At 43.6% G+C, this 23,841-nt stretch overlaps 1 protein-coding gene across 4 annotated transcripts in view; it reads right to left on the reverse strand.

The window, feature by feature from the left end:
* ADAM22 (ADAM metallopeptidase domain 22) overlaps positions 1-23,841 on the reverse strand; it is a 730,321-nt gene that overhangs the window by 159,455 nt on the left and 547,025 nt on the right. For all 4 annotated transcript variants that reach the window (XM_029588789.1, XM_029588790.1, XM_029588788.1 and 1 more), the window contains exons 16-17: positions 17,199-17,270; positions 12,151-12,243 (exon numbers count right to left, since the gene is read on the reverse strand). In XM_029588789.1, coding sequence (XP_029444649.1) covers positions 12,151-12,243; positions 17,199-17,270 — 165 coding nt within the window. The remainder of the gene's footprint in view (positions 1-12,150; positions 12,244-17,198; positions 17,271-23,841) is intronic.

Here is a 23,841-nt window from a genome sequence, read left to right on the forward strand (position 1 = left end):
GTCTTGATGCAAGTTGTTAGATGTAATTCCTGCGGTAAAGAGTTCCACCAAATTGGAGCAGCCATACAGAATGAACATTCATGAGTCTCAAATAAACATCCATGCCGCATCAGGGGGACATCCAGAAGGCCCCTTTGAGAGAAGCATAGAGCTCTTAGGGAGCTGTAGACCTACAACAAGGTGTTCGCCCAAGGAAAGGAATCGAGAGCAAGCAATTTGTGGCCACTGCACAGGAACCAGTGGAGGTCATAAATAACTGATGCAATGTGCTCTCGCATGCTAAGACCAGAGATTAAATATGCTGCAGAGTTTTGTGACAACTGCAGGGTTTTAACTGAGTCCAAGATATAATGCACTGCAGTAGTCTAACATAGGTAGAAGAATCGCCTACACAATGGATCAGAACTCAGCAGCCTGCAACAATGGTTTCAGCTCATGCAGGAGACACAACTTGAAAAAAACAGACTTCACAACTGTTTTGATCTCATAAGTAAAGGAAAACTTTCCATCAATTAACACCTTCAAACTTCTCACCAAAGTGGCCAGTTTTAAATCAGCACAGAGTACATTAATTAAATTTGGTATCATAAGTTTTCCACAATTGATAATCAAGACCTTTGTCTTATTATTGTGTTACCCATTTTACAAGTCAGTCTAATCTCTCTTAGTATTTTGCAGTCTGTTTCTTCATCCTAGCCACTACTACTATACTCATCCCTACTACTATACTCTTTCTTTTTCCCTTGGAATTTCTATCCATAAGGATATCTGAGTGCAGTTTTTTCCCTGCAAATCTTTTATACTGCTTGACTCTATGCCATCCTTAACATACAATGCCACATCCTATCAATTGTATCTGCCCTGTCATGTTAATGCAATTTGCATCACAGCATTCCATTGGTTATCTTCCTTTAGCACCATACATTCTAATTCTACAGATTTATTTTTCAGATTTCTGGCATTTTCATTCAGACATTTTTAAATAGATGTATTTGTATTTTTATTTATATATGTATCCACAACCTAATTATTATCAGATGATACAGCCAGTTTGGAGTCATTTTTATCTGCATGTTCTGTATTTAAATTTCTGGACTTTTTCAGCTTTTATATCCATTGCTCTATCAGGACATTCAAACTTACTTGATTTCCAGTATCCTTTAAAGATATCATTCTCCAAACCATGCATTGCTGAGTGGCTGTTGGTTTCCGCCATGTTCTAGTTTAAAAACTGCTCTATCTCCTTTTAAAAGTTAGTGCAAGCAGCTTGGTTCCACCCTAGATAAGGTGGAGTAAGTCCCTTCAGAATAGGCTCCCCCTTCTCCAGAATGTTCCCTAATTCATAACAATCTAAAGCTTTCTTCCCTGCACTATCATCTCATCCATGCATTAAGACTCTGGCTCTCAGTTTGCCTCTAGAGTCCTATGTGTAGAATGAGAAATATTTCTGAAAATGTAACTCTGGATGCTCGGAATTCAGTTTTCTACCTAAGAGCCTAAAGTCAGCCTCCAGAATCTCCCTCCTGCACCTTCTTATGTCATTACAGTTTGTTTTTCCCCAGCATGCTCTAAAATCTTATCTAGGTGGCACATGAGGTCCACTATCTTCGCACCGGGCAGGTGAATTACCAACTGATCCTCATGCCCACCAGCCACCCAGCTATCTATATTCCTAATGAACGAATCAGCAACTACAACAGCCATCCTAATTCTTCCCTCCTGAGCAAAGAGAGAGAGAACAAGGATGGAAAAGTGGAAGTGGGGGTTGGGAAGAAAGAGAAAGGAAGGGGAAGAATAGAGAAGGAGAATGATGAGGAGGGAATGAGATGAGGTAGGGTGTGAGGAGGAAAAAGGAGAGAGATGGGTGATGCAAGAGGAGAGGGAAGAGGAAGGAAAGGAACAAAATGCCCCTGGAGACAAATCCTCAATGTGAGAGGATAAAGCATCACTTGGAGGGCAGGTCCTAGCTACAGGATCACTTCCTGCCACACCAAAGTGATGGTCTTCTGCCATGTGATCTTGCTCTTCCAAAATAGCACAAGGGCTGCTAGACTGAGTTGGGAGTGATCTACTATATCCCTGAAGGTCAAGCCACTGCTCTGTGAGTCTCAGCTCCTCCAGCTCTGTCACTCTAGCCTCCAGAGATCAAACTTGTTCTTCTAAAAGCCTGTCTAGAAGATATGTAAGGTCAACTATCTTTCACATGGCAGGCAAGTTACTGTGGTCCTCGTGCCCACCAACCACCCAGCTATCTGCATTCCTAATGATCAAATCTCTACCTACAACAGCAGTCCTAACCCTTCCCTCCTCAGTGTAAGAGGATAATGAATCACCTGGAGGGCAGGTCCTAGCTACAAGATCACTTCCTGCCACACCAAGGTGATGGTCTCCTTTCACGTGACCTTGCTCTTCCAAAGCAGCACATGAACTGCCAGACTACAGATGCGACCACTCTATTATGTCCCTGAAGGTCTCCTCTATATAAATCTATCTCTATTTCTGCCTCACTTCACCAGGGGTAATACTCTAGCCTCCAGAGATTAGACTCATTCTCAAAGAGCCAGGAATGTTTGCGCACATACAACCTCTCACCAACAGGCAGATAATCAAACATGCATGCGGCTCTCAGTGCAAAAGACTGAATAGACTCCCATCTTGTTGCTGGGTTTCTGTCTGCATCTTAATTTGTTGAGTTGCTAAAGCCTTAAAAGCTGAAAATGTAAAGATTTTGAAGTACTATTACTGAGGGAGATTCAGAATTTGAATATATTTTTTGTACGGTGAGTTGAAAGGGGAAATTTCCTAACTCTGCTTTGTATAAAATCCAGAAGAGGTTGAGGTTGACATTGAATTGCATGAGAGTTTGTATCAAAAAACTGTGTGCTGCATATACATAGTCCCAGATTTCTCACTGATGCAGTAAGTAAAAATTAAAATTTTTGTGAAAAAATAATAATATTTTATAAGCAGTTATTGAAATTAAAGAATATGTTATCTTTCTCCTGCATCATTTTCAACAATAAAATATCTAGGATTTCTTTTTTTTAGTATAGCTGTTAAATGTAGTGTGCAATGTGCCACGGATTTGAACATCATCTGTCAGGTGTGTCATGATGCAAAAAAGTTGAGAACCACTGCTCTAGCTAATTGCAATCAAGCTAGATAGAGAGTAAATAGTACAAATCTACTCTTCTTTTACCTTTCTTCACTCGAAATCACATTAAATCTTCACTGATGGCAACTGTGCTGTTCGTTCGTGTTATAATCTGGAATGGTTGTGGTCCCTGGATTGTAGTAAGAGTTGACTCCACCCACAGGGAGGAGCCCTGTGGGGACTCACCACGATAGGCTTGGTCTCAGCAGAGAAGAACACAATATTAGCGAGACTTTATTATACTGGAAGAGGAGTAGAACCCACCGAGTGGGAATAGAGACACTGTCCAGAGTAATGGAATTACCCAGTGATGATGGCCCCGGTATTGGCCCGTGGAGCGGGGTACGCCGGGGAATCCTTCCTGCAGCGGCCTGCAGCGCGGGGTATGCTGTGAATCTGGCTGTCAATGGTAGATGGGGTGCAGGAGGTCTGTAGAACTGGGAAGGTGGAGAACCAACTCTGAAGTGTAGATACGAAGTAGAAGGTTTACTGAGGCGAGCATGGTAGTGGCCTGAGGCACAGGATACACCGGAGGTTCCGTCAGCAAGAGATGGTAGCAGAAGGTAAGCGTACTCACGAAGCTGGTCAGAGCAGAGTCCCAAGCATGAGTAGATGGTTTCTCCAGGTAGGAAGGCCCTCCGAGGAACGGATAGCCAGGACGCAGAAAGGCCCCCGAGGAGCAGGTACCTGAAGCGTCCAAGTCCCAGAGTACAGGAAACAAGTCTTTAAGGAAGAACGAAGCGTCTCTAGATGTGGAGTGGAATTCAGCAGGAAGGAAGTCCTTGCTACCTCGTCCAGTGAAGCTTGGAAAGAGTTTAAATAGCGCAGTAAATTGTGATGTCATCAGGAGGGCTAGCCCAGGGTTCCTGCCCTGGGCCTTTTAAATTCTCTCCTTGTGGCGCGCACGCTAGGGAGAGTCATGGGGCAGAGCCCAGAATTGGCGGCATTCCTGCCGCGACTTGCGGCCTCCTAACCACAAGCAGGCAGGGAGAGAGAAGCGGCATGCTGCAGGCAGTTTCCGCGGCCCGCAGCACCATAGAAGTCGGCTGTAGGACAGGTGAGTGCGGTCGGTCGCGGTGCTCGCGGCCGACCGGCGTAACAGTACCCCCCCTGCAAGGCCCCCTCCAGGGGTTTAGAACGGCCCCGATACCAATCCTCCTCCAAGTTCTGCAAATTTGAGATCCCAACCTCCATGGAGTGTGGAGGTATGAGCATCTCAAGAGTATCCATAGAGGGAACCTAGGAGCCCAAGGGCATTGAAGAAGACATGGAGTGGTACTCTCCCGTGTCCACCCGCTGCAAGAGAGCATATAACCTCTGGATCTCTTGTTCCTTGTAGACTAGTACGGATATGAAGCACTAAGTCATTTGTTTATATGTCTCCACGAGGGTTTCATGTTCGGATGTTTTGCATACCAGCTGCTTTTTCACCTGGACTAAAACAGCCCTCAAAATGTCTTCACGGAGTGAATTCAACCTAGTCTGAGTCTCTTGAGTTCTCTGGCACGGAAGAGGCAATTTAGGATGCCCGGTGGCCACAGTTAGGGTTCGAGATGACCTTACAAGTTCTGTACAGGCCTCCGAACACCTCGGATCCTACTGAATTTGGTCCGGCGAAGACCAGTTGAAATGTGGCTGGTGTTTCTGCAGCCATGGTAGTCCAAGGATTACCGGACTCACAGCTTTAGGAAGGATGTAAAATGAAATGATCTCAAAATGATCTGATCCCACTCTCAAAGACAAAGATCATGTGGCTCGTGTAACCTCCCCGGGAAAAGAGTTCCTGTTTATCGAAGAGAGAACCACAGGAGGAGTCACCGGAGATGGGGAGAACTGGTATTTATCCACGAGGTCTTGTTGAATAAAGTTTCCCCCGGCGTCGGAGTCCACCAGGGCTTGAATAGAAACAGAAGTGGAGGGTAGTTCCAGAGAGGCGGGCAAAAGGAACAAAGGCGAAACTGAAGCATGACCGAGGGTTATGGTCTCTACCATCTCCCGAGGTACAGGCGTCTCCTTCTTAGCAAAGCATTGAGGTAAAGCGTGTGCGACATCTCCACGAGGTTCCAAGAGGGGGCGAGGTGCGCTCAAGGCTGCCATGAGGTGAGCCTGACCCAATTCCATTGGTTCCTCAAGAGAGAAAGGTGGATCATCCACTAGAAGAGGATTTCAGAAATGTCTTCGTCAGGTGGAGTAGGTCTCCCGGGCCCGCTCCTGGAGTCTTCGGTCAATGTTCCTAGTGAGGTCGATGAGTCCCTCGAGGGAGGCAGGAAGTTCCCATGCAGCCAACTCATCCTTAATTTGGGGGGCTAAGCCTTCCAGGAACATAGAGTTCAGGCTATTACCCTGCCAATTCAACTCCGTAGCCAGGGTATGGAATTCTATGGCGTACTCATACAAAGGATGAGACCCTTGTCGAAGGTGAAAGAGATCCGAACCCATGGCGGGTAACCTACCTGGTTCCTCAAACACTTGTTTGAAGGCCGAGACGAAAAGTGGCAGGTTGGAGAGCAAGGGGTCGAAGTGCTCCCACAAGGGAGAGGCCCAAGCCAAGGCCTTGCCATCCAAAACTGAAAGAATAAAGGTCATTTTGACCGAGTCATTAGGAAACCACGCCAGCTGCAGAGAGAAGTGCATGTGGCATTGATTTAAGAATCCCCTGCAACGCTTCGGATCTCCTGAGTAGCGAGGCGGGGTTGGCAGCGGAATCACCGCTCGAGTGGAATTCGAAGCTGGTGGTGAAACTGCTGGAGGTGAAGATAGCGCATCGAGTCATTTCAAAAGGTCTTGACGGACGGTCAAACGTGTAACGTCTGCCACTACTACCTCCAACGTGGATTGTAGTTCCTGAATCTTCTGGAGGAATGTGTGGATGGTTTTAAGCATCTCAAAATCAATGGAGGTTGATAATGTCTTCAAGAATAGCTGGTGTTCTTGGCTCTTCTGGGCCAGGCCAGGGATGGCCTGAATGGCTGAGGCCTGAGCCAGGTCCATGGAGTTAGCAATCTGTTATAATCTGGTATGGTTGTGGACCCTGGATCGTAGTGAGAGTTGACTCCACCCACAGGGAGGAGCCCTGTGGGGACTCACCATGATAGGCATGGTCTCAGCAGAGAAGAACATAGTATTAGCGAGACTTATTATTCTGGAAGAGGAGTAGAACCCACCGAGTGGGAGTAGAGACACTGTCCAGAGTAATGGAATTACCCAGTGATGATGGCCCCGGTATTGGCCCGCGGAGCGGGGTATGCTGGGGAATCCCTCCTGCAGGGTGGAACACCTTTGCTGCATAGATCCAGTAGCGGCCCGCAGCGTGGGGTATGCCATGAATCTGGCTGTCAATGGTAGATGGGGTGCAGCAGGTCTGTAGAACTGGGAAGGTGAAGAACCAACTCTGAAGGGTAGATACGAAGTAGAAGGTTTACTGAGGCGAGCACGGTAGTGGCCCGAGGCACGGGGTATACTGGAGGTTCCGTCAGCAAGATATGGTAGCAGAAGGTAAGCGTGCTCACGAAACTGGTCAGAGCAGAGTCCCAAGCGTGAGTGGATGGTTTCTCCAGGTAGGAAAGCCCTCCAAGGAGCGGATAGCCAGGACACAGAAAGGCTCCCGAGGAGTGGGTACCTGAAGCGTCCAAGTCCCAGAGTACAGGAAACAAGTCTTTAAGAAAGAACGAAGCATCTCTAGACGTGGAGTGGAATTCAGCAGGAAGGAAGTCCTTGCTAACTCGTCCAGTGAAGCATGGGAAGGGTTTAAATAGCGTGATGTCATCAGGAGGGCCGGCCCAGGGTTCCTGCCCTGGGCCCTTTAAATTCTCTCCTTGTGGCGTGCGCGCGCGCTAGGAAGTGGCACAGGGCAGAGCCGAGAATCAGCGGCGTTCCTGCTGTGACTTATGGCCTCCTGACCACAAGCAGGCAGGGAGGGAGAAGCGGCGTGCTGCGGGCTGTTCCCATGGCCCGCAGCACCACGGAAGTCGGCCAGAGGACAGGTGAGCACGGTCGGTTGCGGTGCTCGCGGCCAACCGGCGTAACAGTACGTATGACTGTGCAAGTAAAACTCCCCCCCAATACCCACCCCACCCACCCAAACCTCACCCCGAGTTACTAGTGCCCCTTCTTACAGTGGTATAAATAGTAAACTATTTTGTTAGCCTCTAGAGAGGTGTACTCTCTCTCTCTCTCTCTTTCTAGCCACACCCCATTTTAAATCAAGGGCGCTATTTTCGCTATATTTATAGCAAAATGATGAATTGAAAGGGGACATTTCCTAACTCTGCTTTGTATAAAATCCAGAAGAGGTTGAGGTTGACATTGAATTGCATGAGAGTTTGTATCAAAAAACTGTGTGCTGCATATACATATCAGTCCCAGATTTCTCAAAGCAAATGATAGCAGTCCTAAATTTATGATTCTACATTTTAAACCCCCAAATAGAGCAGAATTTTTAGTTTAGATGAACTTTTTTTAATATAAGCCTCTAAATAGAACTTCTAAAATCTCACTGTTAGTTTCTAATTATGTATGTATGTATATGTGAATGAAGAATGCACAATATACTATAATTATTAAATGTAAGGAAATAAATATATTTAACACCCTACACATTTTTATGTGAGCCTGAAAATTAAAAAAATGATCTTTGTCTTATTTTCAAACTCTTTTCATATAAGTAGTTTTGCCTTGCCTGTTTTATTTCTATTGCTTATTTCATTTGAAAGTTATGAGGCCAATTTTCACAGCATAAGATGGCGCCGGCCATTCATTGCTCCTACCATGTGACAGGGGCCGACCAATGGCACCGGTAGCCCCTGTGACATCGTAAGGGCAAAGGGCCATCGGCGCCATTTTGATTCGTGGCAGGCCCGACAGCCCGATGGCCGGGAGGGAGAGATCGCTCGCGGGATCCCGCTGGACCATCGGGGCTTTTAGTAAGTCTTGGGGAGGGATCAGGATGTGGGGGGTTGTAATACAGTAAATTTGAAGGGTTGGGGTGTTTTTTTTTCCGATTCAGATTTTTTTTTTGATGTTTTTCTGGGTTCGGGTCGGGTTCCAGCTTCGTTTTTGCTGAAAAACGATCCATGGGAAAACGAGTTTTCCCACAAAGCGCCCGAACTGAAACCCGACCTAACCCAGAAAAATTAAACTCATCTCTAGTAAATGTTATTGGGTGCATCGATTCAAAGGTAGAATCAGATCTAAAAGTCAAATTTGTGTGAATTAAAAAATGATCCGACCAAGGGACCGGAGTATACTTAATTGATGAGGCAAGTTCGTAAAGATTAAATCTAAGGAGTATCCACCTTTATGTGTCGGGTCAGTGATGATTAATTTATAACCAAGTGCTGTAAGTGCATCTATCAGGGTGTAGCAGGTTAATGAAAGTGGTTTGGTGTCCATATGAAGGTTAAAATCGCCTAAAATTATTGAGGGATTGTTCAGAGAGGAGAGGAGACAAAGAATTCAATAGTAGGTGAGAGATTATGCTCTAACAGACCTGGAGGGCAATAAAGTATACAAACTTGTAGTTTCTTTGAGCCAAACAGTACAATCTCATATTGTTGTGATATACATGAGGGGAGTAATTTAAAAGCGAAATCTTTCTTTGCGACGAGCATAAGTCCACCACCTCTACGCTGAGGCCTGGGAACTGAAAAACTGTCATAATTTTTATTAGCCTTTTGATTTATGAGAATGGTATCAGTGCTTTTTAGCCAAGTTTCAGTTATTGCTACAAAGTCCGGCTTATAGTCCTGTATCAGGTCAGAAATTAATACTGTTTTTTTCATTAGTGATTGCATATTAATCTCACTCTGCATGTAAAAGTGGCCCCTAACCCCTATTCTACTACCTAAACCTCATCTTGAGTTACTAGGTGGGCCTCCTATAGTAGCATAAATAGCTGCTTACTATGCTGTCACCCTCAGAGGTGCTCTCTCTCCCTCCCTCCCCCCTCCTCATCTTATCCCAGGTCCTTCTCCCACATCTCAAGCCCTTCCCCAGCCTAAAAATGCCTAAAACAGAGTTTGCAAAAAAAAATCACAAATTGCATTATGGGTATAACACATGATATCACACAGCTTAACACAATTGAAAAAGATGTAGTTATTTTTGGCATTAAAACTGTGCAATATCATGCATTATGGTTTCCAAAACCAGCCCACTTTTACGGAAATCCCACCCCCAACTCCTCCCCAATCCCTCCCCTTTTAAAAATTTGCATCGCACCATGCGTTATGGTGCTTATCACATGCGTTAAGGCGTTTTTCACATGCAAAAACGCCTTAATATGATTTGATAAATGACCCTGTCAGGGCCCTAAGGGGTAGATTTTCCACATGTGCGCGCCGTGTCCATGTGCGCACGCTTCCCGGCGCACACACATGGACACGTCAATTTTCTACCATTTTGCTGCCGGTGCGCGCATGGTGAAAATCCATGGGCTGCGCGCATATGCGCGCCAGATTTTACAATCTGCGCGTGTATGTGTGGCGGCGCAAGCAGGGGATGATTTTTGCAATTTCCGCACAGCGACGCATTCAGGCCTTCCCCAGTTCCCTTCCAATCCACTCCAATTAAGGAAGTAAGCTGAAGTAAGTTGCGCGCCAGCAGCCAGCTGGCGTGCGAGTCTTCGGGACAGCCATCAATAGCGCTGTCCTGGCCCAGCCCTCCCCGCCCAGAACACGCCCTCCTGGCTTGCCGCTTCCAGAAAGCAGGCACTTATGCGCGTACTGGCCTTTATCTGTGTGGCTGGGCCTCTTGGAAAATTCACCCAGCGCGCAAGGCCTGGCCACGAGCGTAAAGGCCGGATTTTACGCGCACGGAGAGTGTAAAATCCGCCCTTTAGTTTTCAGCTAAAAATGTATCTAAATTTAGACCTTCAATTCATTTACCCAGATTTAGAATCCTAATGGGTCTATTTACTAAGATGTGGTATTTTTCTCCAATGGTAAAATACTACAGCTGACCTGACTCAAAAAAGTACCGTGTGATGTCCCATTGTCTGCCCCTCCCAAACCTGATGGAAAATTAAACATAGTGGTCAAAAGAGCCGAGGGCCTTGGCCCTCAAACCCTTATCAGCCCCCCCCCCCCCCCCAATGAGATATGGTGGCCAAAAGTTGAAAAGTTAGAAGGCCTTAGTCCCTGTTCCCTGCCCATTTCATAATATTTGCCTTCCCCTGTCTGGCTCCCACTCACACCCCCCCCCCCCCCCCCCCCCCCCCCCCCCCGACCCTCTTTGAAGCTTAGTGGAAATAAGCCCCGTTGGTACCATTTTCCACAATGCACCAGTTAACTCCTAAAGCTCTTTGGATCCTCCACATGGAGAAGCTGTAAAGTGTCAGGAGTCAAGTTTGGAAAATTGTGCAGGCAGGGCAGAAGTGAACGGATGTTGCTCCTGTCCCTACTAGACTCCAGGGAATTACAATATGCTTCAAAGGGATTCCAGGGAATGGACAAAATAAAGGTATACAAAGTTTTTTGAAAAGAGTAAGGCTTCAATTTAGGGCCAGAGGACCTATAGTCCTCCTAACTTTTAACTTTCTTGACAGAAGGACCTGGCTGTGAACCAGAACCCTCAGCCCACTAGTCCACCAGATTTATTTTTTGTATCTCACAATAATATAACTCTGTCCTAGAATAGGTGTAATGATATTGCACATTTGTTTGAGGAAAAAATAATAGGTTTATTATCCAGTATAGACTCCACACCTAAACAAGAAATAAATATACACCCGAAAGGTAACGAAATGGTCAAATTTTGATGAAATTTCAATGGAGATTGAAAATCTCATTATACATTTATTTTTTGTCAGGCTTGGGGAGGTTTAGGGGGGCAATTTGGTCTCTTTTAGGCCTCAGACTGGGATCATTAGGATATGCGCTAACGTTCCAATGCTCCTGGGAAAAGTTAGCTACACCTTTTGAGGAGTAACTAATTTTTAATCAAATACTATGGCTTTTGAATTTTTAGGAAAACTGTATTATTAATTTGCCTTAATTTGACTGGCAAGGAGTTCATTTCCATGCAATAGGCAAATTAGGGGGGGTCACGCTAGCAAGGAGGTGCTAAGGTCGCTTGCGCGACCCCGCAGTGGCTGCTGGTTATGAAGACCGACGCCAGTAAACCTGGCATCCGTTTTCATAACCAACCATCTGCCAGTAATGAAAATGGACGCCGATAAAAATCCGTTTTCATTACTGGCAGATGGCTGGTTATGAAAACCGATGCCGAGTTTATCGGCGTCGGTCTTCACAACTCAGTGTTCTGCCGAGGTTTTTTTTTAAATTTTTTTTTACTGTACAGAAAAGCAGTTTTTTCTGCTGTTCTGTACTTTTTACATGCGCTCAGCTGTTAACGCCTGCTCCAGGCAGGCGTTAACAGCTGAGCGATAAATGTGCATCTGAGATGCACATTTATTTTTTTGAATGCGGAGTGAATGAGTAATAGCCTTGTTCGCGGGTTAAATAGGCGCTAATCCCCCTATTGCATTAGAGGGTGGATTAGCGCCTATTTAACCCGTGTCCGACAGTGGGTATTGCATCGGCCCCTTAGCCAGTTAAGTCATCTGGCTAACTCTGAATATCAGATTGAGTTAACCGGCTAACTCAATTCCTTCCAGTTATGCCCCTGAATTGCCCCTAACTTATCCGGCTAATTTCTAGTCTCCTAACATATTAGGGGCCTAATAAGTTATCATCTAAATGGGTTTTGAATATGGATCTATCTATGATCAAGTATTGAATATTTGCTGTGCACTCTTGTCAATTAGTCAGGTGAATCATGGGAATATTACATCTGCTCATTCACCCACCAATCTCTATTACTTCCCTGCCAGTAACTGGCCAACATAAAATAAAAAAACACGAAATTACGGGAACTGAATTAATGGCAGCAGCAACTCATGCAATTGCCAGACACGTTTTGCCTTGTGGAATTCAATAACTGAACCATATATGCTCCCTGGATTAGGACATTAAATCTTTCCAGCATAGAATATTTACCTGGCACTTTTTACAACAAAGTCCATCACTGCATAGTGAATCCTGGGTGAGAGTGCACTTCTTACAACATTCTGCTCCTTCACTGGCACATTCCTAAAGGAAGAGAGACACACATAAGCTTTCACAGTAGAAAGTCAATTTAAGCTCAATTGTAGGGTCAATTAGTACAGTCTGGCATGTTTTTAGGTTTTCCTACTCTACTGGAGAGGGGAAACAATCTGAGCTTTCCTAGCTCTGAAGTGAAATGAGTTAGATAACTTTAAGTCAGTTGTAATGAACTGAAATCCAAATATCTTTCCAAAACAGGAGAAATAATGAAGAGTTAAGCAGAATGCAGCATATCCAACAAGCACACAAATGATGGATTAATTATGCTAGTTTCAATGCTACCTTTCAAGGCTTCTGCCTAGTAATCAATAGCTTTGTTCCTTTTCTAAGAAACAAATCTAGACACCTCTGCATTTTGTATGAATCAACTAAAAGATGTTTTGTTACTACTTATGGTTTAGGAGAAAGACAGCTCAGTGCCAAGTGTTATGATGCCAGGTCCTTAATGATGTAATTTCTAAGAATGATTTTCGAAGAGTTTAGGCGCCTAACTTTTGGAATTAGACTCCTAAATAGGCCCCTTTTGAAAATGTACTTGAGCCGAGTACCTACATTTTGGTGCCTTCACTAGGCAGCTAAATTTAGGAAAATTATATCTAAAAAATAAAAAAGAGCGAGCAATAAACTATGTGGCAAAACCCAGAATCATCATTCAATATAACAAAATTCTAAGAATCTTTTCTTACTTGCATCATAAATATTTATATTACCAAACATTAAGACAAAAATTTATGGGTAGATTTTAAAAGAGCTGTGTGTGTGCCCAAAGATATGTGTATGTCTGCAGCTTTATACAAACAAGAGAGAGAGAGAGAGGGCGAGCCTCTTCATATATGCACCATTGTAAGGGGGGCACTTTGATTCGGGGTGAGTTTTTGGGAGGGGAGGTTGGGGTTAGGGGGGATGTTACAGACAAATTTAGAGGTATTCATTGTAAAATTGACATCATTAAATAATTTTAGACCTTATAAGTGATGAAAAGGAGTTGATTTGTACATTGCACTCTCTGCTAGCTGCCTTGTATGCTGGCTGAGGAAAATTAGGGGCCACACGCATCAGTGCTGGCCCCGCTTCTGGAATGCCCAGGCCCTGCCCCTTTTCTGCCTACTCTTTCTGGGCGCGCGTATATGAATGAACACATGGCCTTCCCAGCTATTTAAAATTTGCCCGACCCACTTATGTTGCCATTTATGCGTACACAAGGCTTTTAAAATCTAACTCTAAGAACAATATTATTATAGTCCTTGTGTACAAAATTCTAAAAAAAAGTATCAAAAGCATTGCAAAATATTTTAGGGATCCAATAATACAAATGAATAATTTGTTTTTTTTGTTTATAAAGACACCCTCCCCCCCCCCACACACAAAACCAGGTTGCTTTAAAAAAATCAAGAGTTCTCCACAGAAACTCTCAAAACTTGCATTATATTCCTAAATGTTCAAGTCTGTGCTCCCAAATCAGCATTCCAATCAGTCTTGTCATTTATACAATGCAGCACTCCCAAATCAGCATTCTAAACCGTCCTAGCACCCTTATTGTACAGCACATAGAACCAGTCTATTGTTGACTGGGGACAATTTTGTTGGCCAATTGTTCCCTGAAAGCCTTAGAGTATACAGTATGGACTTTAGCTCTTGGAATTTAGGTGAAGGAACTTCTACTGAGCTGACCAAAGATCCCGAGGATGGAGCCCCTCTCATAAGCTCCTCTGCAAGTTGGACATATCCATGGTTAAGACAATTTGACTTGGAGAGAATTTAGGAGATTCTTCTGGCCAGATTTGATTGAATCAGTTACCAGGACAGACAGTCCTTAAGAAGATGGGTGATCTGGGCGCTGTTGCACAGATCCTGAGTATCTTAAGTCCACTCTGATAGTAGGATACACTTGGTTTGTCTCATAGCAGACATGCCAAGGGAAAGATTAGTATACTGTTGATGCCATGAAGCTCAACATGTGTCGATTCTGCTTTATTTCTTCCACTGAGGACATCAATGTGATAATCCTCACTTGTGGAAAAAAAGGGTTTCTCCTAAGTTTTATCTATTCCAATTGAGATAAACAGGACAAATTTTGAATAAATGCAGTCGCCAGACGGGAGCAGGAGGTTGCACCCAGGCCCCGCTAGACCACCAGGAAAATTCTGGTGAGACCTGGTGGGTCGGGAGGATGGGCTAGAGTGAGTAAGGAGGAGGGCCATTGAATATTTTAATAAACAGGAAGGGTTGGGTGGGTTCTGTTTTTTGTTTTTTTTAACAAAATGAAAAGAAAAATGATCCAGGGGTGGATCCGAAATGGCCCACCTCTGAAATGATATTAAAAATGGCATAAAAGGTTTTTTGGCTACCACCCTTATTGTCAATAGGTTTAACCCATGTTTGCAAAACGCAGGTAAATGGCTTTTGAAAATTTCTAGGATAGTATTTTGCATTTACATGTATAACTCTTCTGAAAGTTCACCTGTAAGATTTATTGGTTACCATGCTTTCCTAAACCTACACAAATTTGTATATGAAAAATGATATGCAACTATAAATACTGTAAATGTATATGATTTCCCCATTTTCTGATACCATATTTTTCGCTCCATAAGACGCACTTTTTTTCCCCAAAAGTTGGGGGGAAATGTCTGTGCGTCTTATGGAGCGAATGTAGCATCTCTCCCTCTCGCGCGACGTCCCCCTCCTCCTCCTTCCAACTCAGCCCAATCAGTATGGTGGTGCAGGTCAAATGTATGAAACATTTTATCATAATATATATAGGGGCGGATTTTAATGAGGGTTATGCGCATAATATACGTGCGTAACCCTTTAAAACCCGCTCCTGCGCACGCCGAGCCTATTTTGCATAGGCCCGGCAACACGCGCAAGCCCCGGGACGTGTGTATGTTCCGGGGCTTGAAAAAAGGGGCGGGGAGTGGATGGTGCAGGGGTGTGACCGAGGCCTCCGGCACAGCGGCAGGCGTAAATAAAAAAATAAAGGTGGGAGAGATTTAGGTAGGGCTGGGGGGCGGGTTAGATAGGGGAAGGGAGGGGAAGATGGGGGGGGTGGAAGGTAAGTTCCCTCCGAGGCCGCTCCAATTTTGGGGCTCCCCGCGTGCAAGGTGCACAAGTGTGCACCCCCTTGCGTGCGCCGACCCTGGATTTTATAACATGTGCGCAGCTGCGTGCGCATGTTATAAAATCGGGTGTAGATTTGTGTGCGCTGGGTTGCGCACACAAATCTATGCCCGCGTGTAATTCTTAAAATCCGGCCCATAGTATATTACCCTCATGATTTTCTAATATTTATTTTTATTTATTTATTTAACATGTTTTGTATACCGTCATTCACTCCAGTTCAAACAGCTTCCTGCCGGTCTTCTGTTCCCGGGGTGCCGCCGACCTTCGCAGTAAGATGCACTCCCGCGGCACCCCGGGAACAGCAGACTGGCAGAGAGCTGTTTGAACTGGAGAGGCCTCCGTAGCACACGCGGTTCAAACAGCTGATGTTTGACCTGCGCCACGCCGAGCTTCGCTGTAAGAAGCACCCTGGGAACAGCAGACAGGCAGGGAGTTCAATCTCTGCCTGCAGAAGATGATACATGGCATCAAAGTTTATGGTTAGTACAGGCCATTTCCTTCTCATTTGATAGATATATTAGAAAATCATGAGGGTAATATACTGCCTGGGATAGAGGACACATGATACAAACCTTTACTTTTTTAGTTCATGGTATAGTTCAGTGATTTATGATAAAATGTTTCTTGCATATGAAGCGATGTGGATTTTCAGAACTGATTAGCAGTTTTTGACAGCTGAAATTAATGAAAAGCAAATAGAATTACTGCCTATGTTGATTAAGTGGCTACCTGTTGAAATATTAGGAGCAAATTGCTCTCCTAATCAATGTAATATAGCCCTGACTATTTATTATTGAACTTTGGAGCAGTCATGAAAGTTTAAAATAACTGGTGTGAGAGAGCTGTGTGTATGAGGGAGAGAGTCTGAGTGTGTGATTGTCTGTGGGTATGTGTATATGTGAAGGAGAGCCAGTGAGAGTGTGGGGGGGGGGGGGGGGGGGGGGAGAAGAGCTTGTATGTGCGAGAGCCTGTGGGGGAGAGAGCTAGTGCGTGTGAAAGAGCCTGTGTATGTATGTGGGGAGGGGAAAGAGCCTATGTATGTATGTAAGGGAGAGAAAACCAGTGAGTTTGAGTACCTGTGTGGATGTTCTCTGCCTTACTATAAAAAACAAAACCGAAAAAATATCCCACAGACGGCCACCAGGGGGAGCTCCGTACAGAGCCCATCATGGGGACAGAATTTTTTTTTTCTTATTTTCCTCCTCTAAATCCTAGGTGCGACTTATGGTCTGGTGTGTCTTATAGTGCGAAAAATACGGTAATTCCTTTAGCTTTTCCTCCATTTTTCCAGCAGCAATATTATAAACAACTGTGTATCAAGATGTCCACACAGTTAGGATATGTCATTTTAAAGAAACTACCGGTAATGGGGACAAATTACAGTAAATGGAACACATTGGACCAAGAAGCAAAATGGAAAGTAGGATAAAAATGAAAAGCTATGTTATTGAAGAACTGAATTTCTGTGAAGTTTCCAATCAATCAATAATTTGACCTAACACTTTGCAGTGGGCAATGTGAATTTAATTCAGTATTGCAACAGTTCCAAACTGATTAGATAACAACTAACCACAGGACAAGATATCATTAGGTAAATATACAAACTAGGCACTTTTTCAGATATGCTTTCTTTTCCAGACACTGTCCAAGGACAGCTGGGATTGCTTAGGAAAAAGAAACACATGTAGCACTTGTCCGTGGGTTTGAGTTTGAAATTGTGAACGCCAATTACCGGCATGCAGTTTCTGTAGATTTATTGCTCACTAGCAGAAAGGGTGTAGACTGCAATAGGTTATTGGTCCATGCTCTGCACTTACCCCAATGGTTCCACAATCACACTCTTCTCCAGCCTCAACAAAACCATTGCCACATTCTGGAGGATCCAGAAGCTACAGAAGGAACACAAAGCATAAGAATGAAAGGTTTATGGCAATCATCCATTAATCTCTTGGAGGTCAATATTCAAAGCCATTTAGATAGATAACTGACAAGTTACTTTACACCTCTAAATTTAGGAGTGCTATTTATTCTCCTGAGTATACGCACCTAGAACTGAAAACTGGCACTCGTTGCCTATCTTACTTCCCCTGACCTGGCCCTAGCCCAGCCTACTTTTTAGACTCCTAAGCTGAGGCAGTCAGCCTTAGTGAGTTTTCAAGGGTGCCAATCTAGGATCCTATCTCCCGAAGGCCTAGAATCATCAAAAACACTATGTTTTTTTCACTGGAGGGGGTGAGCTGCTCCCCCAAAAACCACATTGTGGCTCCATATGTCAAGGTCAAAACACCGTGATACAAAACACCGCAGCGAGTGGCTCATTAATGTGAAGACTGCCCCAACCTCATGGGCTCGCCATCATTTAAAGGGCCGTTGGCCACCCCCCAAAAACACGTGGCCAAATAGGGAGGTTGAGCGCAGGTCATTGCTTACCCCTGTTTTAATCCTAGGCTGCCAATTGAGGTGTTCTGACTCCCCCAAAATAAAAATAAGTTTACAGTATGTGCGCAGTGGTGGCTCCCCGAAGGTGGCAATCCCATACCCTGACCCACATGGTAGCCAGATCCCACCTCCCCTCAGGCCCCCCTGATAGCCAAACCCCCCCCCCCCAGCAACCAGGCCTCCTCCCCCCCCCCCCTCGCCCCCCCAGATAGCCAAGCCTCCACCCCTTGCCACCCCCGTCCCCTGGAAGCCAGATCCTACCAGCCTCCCTCCAGAGACCCCCTTACCTTGTCATGGATCCCTCATCGTGGACGGGTGCACCCTTGACCCATCCCAGTTGGCACCATTTTCCAAAATGGCACCAACCTCTCTTTGCCTCAGCCATGTGACTGGGGTAAGGTCCAGAGATTGGACTCAGGCCACATTTGGCTGTGATTTTGTTTTCTTTTTTTTCCCTGCCGTATGTGCAATGGGAGCCTCAGGACCCGCGTTAAGGTCCAGGGCCTCCCACCGCACATCTAACGCTAATCAGGGAGGTGTTGTTATTTTAACGCAGCTGACCACCTTCTTGGTCAGCCACGATAAAATATTTGCATCGAATTTCCTAATAATGATCTTCTTTGCATGCATTTGATTATTCATGTATGCAAATTACATGCCAAAAAGGTCATTGTAATAGATCCTCTGTCTTCATTTACCAGCGATAGGATAAATGTTATCTTGAAACTTGAAATATCTGCTTCACTAATTATGATGTATTCTGTTTTGTTTTATTGATGACTTGGAAAAATGGACTACAATCTTGCTTGCACTTAAATCTTTTTTTCACTTTGCATTAAGAAGGAAGCAAATATTTAACATTTTAACTACTCGTAATTAATGCATGTTTAAATCCACTTTAATTAATTAACCTGAATGAATGGTACTTGGAGTAAATATTCTGAACTGATGAAGGGGGATAATTACAAGGAAGCACTGCTTATCATTGCTGTTTAAAGAAGTAAAACTGTAATGATACAATAAGTGGAGGACAAAGCTTGGGTTTATCAGATTCTCTCTTCTCCCCTCATGCTAATTATTCAAGTCTGAAAGGGCAGATAAACATTTAAAGCCAAGCAAAACACCCTGTTTTGTTTCTTGGTACAAAGGAAAAGCCCGTTTATTAAATGAATTCCATGGGCTGAGTTTCAAAATGAGACAAAGAAAAATGAAAGCATGCTGCTTCTTTTCTGCTTGTTGTGATTCAAATGATTTATAGGAAAACAAATATTCATTTGAGAGGATACAAGAGTTGCCCAGAAATGCAATCTGGTCCTGTCTCCTTTTCTGATGCCACAGCAACCAATACATTTTTAATCTGGACTTTCATGTTTTCTAATTATGCACTGGATCATTGCGGATGGAAGCCAATCACGTGCCTTCATCCAACTATGAGTGAGATCCTCTTATTTTGGTAAAATGTCTCATGTGCACTGTATTGATGCTATAACTGAATGTCAGGGGCTAGGAAAGAAAAAGAGGAAAAGGGGAACAGTAGAAAACAGAAGAATATTGCGTTTTTAGAACATTTTGATGTTAATGACCTCTTTCCTTTTACAATTGTCACAAAAAGGGGATAATTTTCAAAGCCATTACGCAATTAAATTCCAGTTTTATGCAGGTAAATGGCCTTTTAAAAATTACTCAGGCAGTTGTGTACATAAAATTATGTGCAAAAGAGATTTTACATGTACTCTTATGAACACTGCAAATAGGCAATCCAGGGAGCAGAGTTGGGGTTGGGACATGATTTACACACATACTTTCAATTTTTGAAAGAACATAAGAACACAAGACTTGCCATACTGGGTCAGATAAAGGGTCCATCAAGCCCAGTACCCTGTTCCCAACAGTGGCCAGTCCAGGTCCCAAGAACCTGGCAGGATCCGAAAAGGTCAATAGATTCCATGCTGCTTATTCCAGGGATAAGCAGTGGATTTCCCCATATCTTCCTTAATAATAGTTTATGGTGTTTTCTTCCAGGAACTTGTTGAAACCTTTTTTTAAATCCGGCTACACTAACAGTTTTCAGCACATCCTCTGGCAACAAATTCCAGAGTTTAATTAAGCATTGAATGACAAAATATTTTCTTTTATTTGTCTCAAATGTACCATCTAGTAACTTCATTGAATGTACCCAAGACTTTATTCTTTTTGAAAAACAATCTATTCATGCTTACCCATTCTACTCCACTCATCATTTTATACTTCTCTATCATATCTCCCCTTAGGAGTCTTTTCTCCAAACTGAAGAGCACTAACCTCTTTGCCTTTTCCTCATAGGGGAATTATTCCGTCCCCTTTATCATTTTTTTGTCTTTCTCTCTACCTTTTCTAATTCTGCTAAGTCTTTTTTGAGATGCAGAGACCAGAACAGAGGCAATATGATATTCTCTGTTTTATTCTCCATTCATTTCTTAATAATTTCTAGCATTCTGTTTGGTTTCTTGGCTGCCGCCGCACACCGAACAGAAGATTTCAGTGTATTATCCACAAATGACGCCTAGATCATTTTCCTGGGTAGTGACTCCCAATGTAGAACCTTGCATTGTGCAGCTATAATTTGAGTTGCTCTTCCCTACATGCATCACTTTGCACTTGTCCACATTAAGGGGTCAATTTTCAAAGCAGCGCACGCAGTTCCTGGCGCGCGCTCGTGGACACAGCTATTTTATAAAACGCGCAGGCGTGTTATAAAATACAATATCTGCGCGCACATGTGCAGCAGATTTTAAAATCCACCACGTGTGTCTGGGGGGAGAGAATCTCCGATTAATACACGTAGCGACACCATCGGGCCTCCCCCAGTTCTCTCTCAGTCTGCTCCAATTAAGATCCCTGGGGCACTCCACTATTCACCTTTCCCCATTGAGAAAATTGACCAATTAGCCCTAATCTCAGATTTCTATTTTTTTAACCAGTTCTATCCCATGACTTTTTAATTTCCTCAAGAGTCTCTCATGAGGTACTTTGTCAAATGCTTTCTGGAAATCCAGATACACTACATCAGCTGGCTCACCTTTATTCACCTCTTCAAAGAAATATAGCAAATGTGAACGTAAATATACACCCAAAATTATTCCTCGTCCTGAACAGGTGTAATGTTGTGTATGTGTGTTGGCACTTGTTCCGCCCACCTCGGCAAATTTGCACAGCAGATTTATGCGCATAAATCTACTTTCATAATTTGGGCTAAAGTCTGCATGTAAAAAGTACCCTGCCTGCCTTCATTTGAGAATTACCCTTAAAAAACACAAGGCAGGTTACTTGTATTACTGTAATGGGGGGGGGGGGGGGGGGGGGGTGCTTCTTGCTAATTTTTCTATACATAAGATTTACAAATGAAATATATAACATACACTGTTGTATGGATGCAAGTATGAGGGAAAAAAAAAGTGAAAGCACAAGAACATGCTACTTTACAAACCACAATAGGTAGCGTAATTTAAAACTAGCAGAAAGAAAACATGCAGCTTTGAACATTCAGCTGACACCTTTTATGATATGTGAAAAGAGCTCCAAAATAGAAAAGTGATACCCTAATGCCTTAATTTAAATGCAGCTTCAAATCATTTAATAACGTATTTCCATTGGGCTACCTAAAAGAAAATACACACACACACAAACTTGCATGTTTCTATAGGCTGCCTGCAAATGCCAAGAAAGTCCATGGACTTACACAAAGCTATTCATAGATTGCTCATAAACAGTCATTTTTAAACTGTCCACATAGGAAAGTCAGCAAAAATGCATCTAAGTTACACCAATTTTCTAAGTGCAATTGCACATAAGTTTGCTTAGAAAATGATCCCACCCAAATTACCCTGCACATGTTGTGCCTACTAACTGATGTGCACAAATTTTTCCTGAAAACTTTTGCACAGACTGAGAATTTTATAAAGTACTGAGTTAATTTTCAAAGGAGTTACGAGTGTAAAAATTAGCATATACAGGTGTACATAGTTTGTACTCATGCATATGGTTTTTTTTATAAACATCAAAAATACTCATGGATTTTCAGTTTTGTATACACCTGCACAAAAAAAGGAGTGGTTTAGGAGCGTTTGGGGGCAGGAGCCAAGAGGTACACATGGAAATTGCTATTTTATAAGATTTAAGCAAATACATTAGGAAATTTATTTGTACAATTTTACACCTGCTAATTAACTAGCGCAATTGATATAAGACTCATTTGCTGTCTGTTATTTTGTGTGGGAGGTCTGGGTGAACTGGGGGGAGTTCAGGGTGAAATAATAGGAGGGTCTTGGTGACGATATATCTACTTCCATGTATAAAACAAAGTTTTATGCATATAGAAGGTAATTGTTAAAATAGTTTCACATGTAAATGTAACATACTATCATAGCAATTTTAAAAAGCCATTTGTTCGTATAAAGTACACTTGCATGTGAATATCCTATTGACAATTCAATTATCTTTCCAGCTGATTAAGCCTCCAAGTTCTTTCTCCCTGTTGAATGTAACTTTGCCTCTTCCACACCATTTGTTGATTTACGTTAGTTGTCACTACAGTTTTTTACCCTGTTCGATGTAAACCGATCCGATATGGTTTTATCTATGAAGGTCGGTATAGAAAAGTGTTAAATAAATAAATACATATATTGTAGCAATTTTCAAAAGCCCACTTACATTGATAAAGTGCATTTACTTGTATAAAACCCAATTTTATGAGTGTAAATGTATTTTAAAATCAGGCCCTTATGTTATATGTTTTTGACACAGGCCCTAATGTTATATTTTTTGAAACATAAGGCAAGTACTATATACTAACTGAAAATGATATTTTTGTAGATAGCAGAATGAATTAGCCATGGCATTTGGAGTGACATCATCCACCGGCACCAAACGGAATCTTCTCTCTGACCTGGTAGAGCTTTGAGCTCTACTGAGCATGTGCGTGAATTTCCACATGAGTGTTGCCTTGTGAGCCTCCTCAGAGTGTAATGTCCCTCAACTCTGGTCTGAAGCACCTCCAGTATAGCCTCCAGCATCATAAGGCATCCCAGGAACATGGCTAAACTTCCTGCAGTCCTTGAGCCCTTTTATAGGTCCTGCAGGCAGACTTCCTGTGACACATACACATGACATCACATGCTACCTTGTATAAAGGAAGCTCAGAACCTCTACCCAGTACCTTCACAACTGGTCTCCTGCTAGTTGCTCAGCATCTTCGGTGTTCCTGTGGTTCTACTCCATTCCTAGTACCTGCCTTCTTCAGTGTCTGCCTCCTGAGTTTGTCCTGCCCTTCTGTGTTTGTCAATATCTGGTCCCATGTCTTGGTCTTCCCGGCCTGACTCCTTGTGCCTGACTTCAGACTGGACCTCGATTCTGCTTCATCTTCTGCCTGCCCTGACCTCAAATTGGATCTCGACTCTGCTTCAGCTTCAGCTTGTAAGTCCTGCCAGCTGCCAGAACATGAGAGCTCTGCCCAAGGGGGAGATGGTTAGTCAGATGGACGATCATCTCCTGGCAAGTCAGCTGCTGCCTGTAAAGGCCTATCTTGTGTTATCTGAGCCTAATTTATGAATCTAGTGGTGCCTATCAGATGCAGCGCTAGAGCCACTGGCAGGATGTGAGTTGGACCCTTGCTCCTGGCAGGGATGATTTATCATGACCGGGGAAGGAGCGTAGGATGGAGTGGGAGTCCGGATGGGTGGCATAGGGATTCGAAGAGGGAGCAAACAAAGACTTTTAGACTGGGGGGGTTCCAAATCTGGCGGGGTACAATAGAAATTTAAAATGGAAAATGGGAAATGGGTGCAGGGGGGATGGGGATACAGACGCCCAGCAATGTATTTTAGGAGCATTGGACCAGTAACTGTCATTTACATCAGGATGGGTGCCACGGGCCCTTGGAGTTTTTGTGGGGTTTTTTGTACCGATACAGTAACCACGATTTAGTGCGCACTAAGCAGCGCATGCTTGGTGCTGTTCCCTGTGGCCATTTTGCTACCAGATAGC

Source organism: Rhinatrema bivittatum, chromosome 2, assembly GCF_901001135.1.
Source record: "Rhinatrema bivittatum chromosome 2, aRhiBiv1.1, whole genome shotgun sequence".
Lineage (NCBI taxonomy): Eukaryota > Metazoa > Chordata > Amphibia > Gymnophiona > Rhinatrematidae > Rhinatrema > Rhinatrema bivittatum.